The sequence below is a fragment of the Suricata suricatta genome, chromosome 6, assembly GCF_006229205.1.
Source record: "Suricata suricatta isolate VVHF042 chromosome 6, meerkat_22Aug2017_6uvM2_HiC, whole genome shotgun sequence".
Taxonomy (NCBI): domain Eukaryota; kingdom Metazoa; phylum Chordata; class Mammalia; order Carnivora; family Herpestidae; genus Suricata; species Suricata suricatta.
Window position 1 is genome coordinate 9,592,702 of NC_043705.1, and position 6,000 is coordinate 9,598,701.

At 47.7% G+C, this 6,000-nt stretch overlaps 1 protein-coding gene across 1 annotated transcript in view; it reads right to left on the minus strand.

Moving 5' to 3' along the window:
• The window catches only part of LVRN (laeverin), a 68,726-nt gene that overhangs the window by 44,666 nt on the left and 18,060 nt on the right, over nucleotides 1–6,000 (minus strand). Inside the window, exons 5-6 of the mRNA XM_029941138.1 lie at nucleotides 4,990–5,132; nucleotides 2,928–3,067 (exon numbers count right to left, since the gene is read on the minus strand). Coding sequence (XP_029796998.1) covers nucleotides 2,928–3,067; nucleotides 4,990–5,132 — 283 coding nt within the window. The remainder of the gene's footprint in view (nucleotides 1–2,927; nucleotides 3,068–4,989; nucleotides 5,133–6,000) is intronic.

Consider the following 6,000-nt stretch of genomic DNA (forward strand, 5'->3'; position numbering starts at 1 on the left):
CATGCCACAGAACGTGGATGAAACTCAATAACCTTGTTACAAACGTTAGCGAGGAGGGCATGAGGATAATTGTCCTGATGTGCATACAGTCCATTTGCGAAAGGGTTCTCTGCAAAGCATTAGAGAGAATGCTAGGAAAATGAAAAGCAGAGCAACGGTATTTGCAGATTGCTGCGGCCCAAGAACACATCTACCTTACTTTGCTTTTATTTCTGCTGGAAATTTTGTCTTGAATTATGTGACTGCTGCATTACGTGAGGTCTTCAGGAATGTTCCCTTTTCACAAAATGCAACCACCTGTTTTTGAGACCTCCTACCTCGTTCTCCTCCCCCTCCTTACCCTGGGAAGGAGGCCCCAGGGTTCAGCCCTGCCCCTGTAATACACTTACCCACCTTCTCTTCCCTCCCCCAATTTCTAACTCCGGAAGCCAGGAGAAGATTGCTGAAGCAAAGCCTAAACTGCTGAGTAGAAAGAAGAGTCCGCACTGTCCACATTCAAGATGTGTGCATTGTCACTGTAACCTTTTGGAAAATAACCAAACCCTTGTATGTTTCACTCACAGTTCCCAAAGCTCCTCCCATAAATTACCATTCTACAAGCAGAAGGGGAGGCAAATGATGGAGATTTCACCCTGTGTGGGAAGGAGCAGGGAGCCCCCCAGCTGGGCCACCAGGAACACAAAACAGTGATGAACACTTTGGAGATGTGGCCCTATAGATCCTTCAAAACGTCTGGTCTGCCAGTGTGCGCCTGTGGACCTCACCACCTATGAGAGGAGTATCTTTACACGTGCCTGTGTGTACTAAGCTCTGTTCAAAATATGTGGTTTCCTGGGGGCTCAGTCGGTTGGGCGTCCGACTTTGGTTCAGGTCATGATCTCATGGTTCGTAGGTTCGAGTCCTGCATTGGGCTTCATACCGACAGCTCAGAGCCTGGAGCCTGCTTCAGATTCTATGTCTCCCTCTCTCTCTCTACCCCTCCCTCACTCATATTTGCTTTCTCTCTCTCTCTCTCTCAAAAACAAATAAACAACAAAATATATATATATGATTTCCAACCTTACTTACATGTTTCCACATTTTATCCTCATGTCAAGGATTAACTACATGTTCAACTTCACTAAATTTTTCTCTCCTAATTTAATAACCAACTTTTCCATATATACTCTGGATGCTATTCCAAGAGCCCATTCTGGCTCTGCTATAGAATATAACGGACTCCTTCCCTTTGCAGAGCTGAGTCACAGCCAAATGCAGCATTCCACTGATAAACTCATCCCAAATTTCAATTCACTGGCTAAGAACATGACTTTCTCAGGCATGTTCCATTTTGTCTCTGCCTCCAACGGCAGCTGGTGTTCTTGGCAGGGCTGTCTTTCACCAAGAAACAGATCTGACTCTTTTATAAGACGCGGTTGCAGTATGGCCGCATTGAGATCAGCAAGCCACTTGAGATGTGGATGCTGATGCACCCCCTTGGGTCACTCATTAGCTCTGGGGCTCTGCTCCTTCATGCCACACACAAAGCACAGGCTTCTAAATCGTGCCCGAGCGGGCACCTGGGTGGTTTACTTGGTTGAGCTTTGGGGCTCAGGTCATGATCTCACGGTTCATGGGATTGAGCCCCATGTTGGGCTCTGTGCTGACAGCTCAGAGCCTGGGGCCTGCTTTGGATTCTGTGTCTCCCTTTCTCTCTGCTCCTACCCTGCTCACCCACTCTCTCTCTCTCTCTCAAAAAAAAAATAAATGAACATTAAAAAAATTTTTTTTAACAAAATTGTGCCCAAGATTCATCGGTATGCGTCCCGAATGTGGCCTGTGTTCCATCTGTGGATATCAAGTTCTACCAGCGATTCTCCAGGCTGGAGCCAACAGTTGAGGAAGATAAGCTGTGGGCTCCATCCAACCGTGGTGTTCTTAATTCATCCTTCGGAGGAGCAGCTGAGTGATTCTCCCCCAGGCGACAGACTTGGCTCATCCAAAGCTTTGTTATCTCCACAAGTCAGAGGGACAAGCCTGGAAGGTCTGGGGCGGGCCCCGGAGAGAGTCTCAGATAGGACTGTGGGGCCCTGATTTTCCTCAGCTCCGTGGAGTCGATCCGGCGAGAACCGAGCCTAAGGAACTGGCCGGGCTTCCCTCCACACGGCAGAGGAGGCAGTGAACCAGCGTGTAAAGTGCTGTCACCCTAACCCTGGTATTTCCCTGAAGAATCATTTTTTTAAGTTTATTTTTTTTCATTTTGAAAGAGAGAGAAAAAGAGAGAGTGGGGGAAGGACAGGGTGTAGGGGAGAGAGAGGGTCCCCGAGCAGGCTCCACACTGTCCACACTGAGTCCAACTACTCAGGGCTCAAACTCACGGACCATGAGGTCATGACCTGAGCTGAGATCAAGAGTTTGATGCCGCCCAAGTGACTGACCCACCTGGGTGCTCCGTTCCTAAAGGATTATTATGTGATGAAGGTAGAACCGGGTGAAAATGCCCACTTCACACAACTCTGGGGAGGTGCCCTGTGTCTCAGAGTTGAAGAGCAGGGCTCCTTCTAGAAGGGCAATACCTAGCCTGCAGCACTACGTCCGCCATTACAGTTGTTCCCAGCTGGTGTCCATCCTGGTTGGTTGGTGCCTGGGCTGTCCCAGGAGCTGGACCCTTGGATAGTTGCCCTGTCTTCTGAAAGGTGCCAACAGCCCAGGAAGAGGGGCTCAGAACGTACCTTGAGTGCAGCCTTTCTACAGAGCCGAAAGGGAGAACCATTGCGTCCCATCTGCAAAGCCACCCTACGAGTTTCAACGGGATTGGAAAAAGTCAGAGGGGCCACCAGGAGGTGACGACGGTATATGTGGGCATAACCCCTTGATGCAGAAGGAATGGATGGATCGTCTGCGGCCAGTATGAAGGCACCCTTACCTTCAGAACCTTCCTCACTCACCTCCTGGCCCCTTTCAGTTCTGCTGATGTGGTCATAGTCACATATGGCCAATGCGACTAAATAAGTTGGCATGTGCGGTGTGGTGGAAAAGGTGGTAACGGTCCACATGCTTCCATTCACGTCTCCTTTTTCAGACTGACCTGCGGAAATTGATTTTAGTCCAAATCATTGTTAAACCTAAGCAACAAGCGCTACCTTTAAACAATCTGTGGAGTCGATGGTCACCCACGGTCCACCAGTGTGGCTTTCCGTACCCCTAAGCCTGTCAAAACCATATGAAGTCAGGGAAAGACAAATACCATACGACTTCACTGACATGTGAAATCTAAAAAGCAAAACACGTGAACAAACAAAAAAAGCACAAACAGACTCATAAATACAGAAAATAAAATGGTGGTGGTTGCCAGTGGGGAGGGGGCTAGGGAGGTGAGCAAAATGGGTGAAGGAGACTAAGAGCCTCAGACTCCCAGGTTAGAAAACCAATTCCACGGGGAAAGAATGTACAGCACAGAGAAGACTGTCAACAACAGTCAGTGGCTCAGTTGGTTAGGTATGTGGCTTCGGCTCAGGTCGTGATCTCACAGTTCCTGAGTTCGAGCCCTGAGCCGGGCTCTGTGCGGACAGCTCAGAGCCTGGAGCCTGTTTCAGAATCTGTGTTTCGCTCTCTCTTTGTCTCTCTCTCTCTCTGCCCCTCCCTTGCTTGCATATTTTCTCTCTCTCTCTCTCTCTCAAAAATAAATAAACGTTTTTTTAGAAGCCCTAATCTTGTATGGTGAGCATTGTGTAATGTTACATAATTATCAAATCATCGGGGCGTACACCTGAAACCAATGGAATCTTGTATGTCAACCGTACTTCAATTAAAAACAAACGGTGGGCACCTAGGGGAGCTCAGTCAGTTAAGCACCTGACTCTTGATTTCATCTCAGGTCACAATCTCATGGTTCGTGAGATCGAGCAGTGCATCAGGCTCGGTGCTGATAGTGTGGGACCTGCTTGAAATCTCTCTCTCCCCCCCCCCCCCCCCCCCCCCCCCCCCCCCCCCCCCCCCCCCCCCCCCCCCCCCCCCCCCCCCCCCCCCCCCCCCCTCTCTCTCTCCCCCTGCCCCACTTGCGCTCACTGTCTCTCTCTCTGTCTCTCAAAATAAATAAATAAACATTTAAAAACAAACCACACTGGGAAGGTCTAAGGATAGCATCTTTGCTCTGAATCAGTGTCTTGAATAGCATGGTCTTGACTGAGGACCAAGTCCATGGGCACTTTAAGTGGCGCCTCCCACCCATCTCTTGGCTTTTCCATCCACTTCTACTGTTCTGTCGACCAGGCCACCTCGCATGACACTTAATCTAGAGTGCACGGTAGGTCAGGGAAGGGTACTTCTGCCATTGCTAGCTTTCGGCGAGGTCCTCAGTAGAGGCAATCTGGCCTCTCAGCTTTAAGCTGAGAGCAGGTATCAGGCTGGCAAACATAACAGGGACTGGCGGGGACCACAGCAAGTCTGGGGGGAGAGGGCACCTACAGGGGACAGTGTGTCATGAGCTGTAACTATTGTCACAAAGGAGCTGCAGGCCCTGTGCTGTAAGATCTTCTAAGTTTACAAGGGAGTAAAACTCTTGATTTTTACAAGAAATCTCTGGATTTTTAAAAGTTCAATCAGAAGGGGGGAAAAAATCACGCGAGCCAAATGAAACCCATCTGTGTACCAGACTCAGCCTAAGTCAGCTAGCTTGTTATCACTAACGATCAATTTCGAAGTCCAAACTAGGGGGCCAACAGGCTGCCAAAGCAGAAGAAGAAACGGCATCCCCAGCTTCCAGTGCGAAGAAAACCAGGATTTATCATCTCCAAGATGCAGGTACCGATACACACCCCATGTGACTGCGCTCCCCACTTACAATCCACTGCCAACATGTGGCCTCGAAAAGCCTTTGCTATAAAAGCTATTAAAGAGTTAAAAATACATGTATGTGTGTGTATACACATATATCTGCAGGTCCGTCGATATACATGCATAGGTATAAAGAATATTTACACCTGTATGATGACAGGAAATAATACTTACCTAGCTTTGGCATATTGGAAAGGGCCACGTAGCTGGGATGGTGAATAATTGTAATATTAAAGGTTGCTTTTAGAGCTGGCTCATCAAAACAAGGGAAAACGCTCCTGGCAAATGTCGGCTCCATCTGAGATGCGACCAGGGCCCTGCAATACATTGTTGGGGGAAAAAAATCTATTTATTTTTATTTCAAGTTAGTGGACACACAAAACTATTGAGGGATTCTGGCTTGTAATTATATTCAGGAAGGAGCTAGAATGTTTCCCCTCATCTTCCTCACCGCCTTCCAGTTAAAACACACAGACTCCCAAGGCTCACCACACCTTGGCACTCTTGTAAGACCTAAAATACAAAAGACCTATTTAATTTTTGACCACAAAACACTATTTACTTCATTACATCATACGCCCTTAAAACCTTCTGCAAACAAAGTAGGAACAAATATAGCAAATATGCGATGGCAGGCTTTTGAGAAAGAAGTATTTTTTAAACTAGGATTTCTTTTTGGGGAACGGATTATGGCTTTCATCCTCCACCAAAGTGCAAGCAATGTCTGCTGAAGAATGTCTGCATTTTTAAAACACTTTTTTAAAGTTTATTTATTTTGACAGAGAGAGAGAAAGAGAAAGAGAGAGAGAGAGAGAGAGAGAGAGAGAGAGAGGGAGAGAGAGAGAGAGTGAGAGAAAGCTTGAGTTGGGGAAGGGCAGAGAGAGAGAGAAGGAAAGAGAATCCCAAGCAGGCTCCACGATGTGAGTGCAGAGCCTGATGTGGGGCTCGAACTCACGAAGTGAGATCATGACTTGAGCTGAAGTCAGATGTTTGACTGAGTCACCCAGGCCCCCCAAGAAGGTCTGCATTTTTATCTTTTTCTCACATGTTCCTCCTGATTGAAAACTTAGAAAAGGTTTTATTCTGCACCCTCTTGTGGGTAAATGAAACAGGCGCCTGTCAAGTAAACAACAATTCTCATTTCCAGGTGGGTAGATTTATCAAATCCCTTCTGCTCCTTCCCCC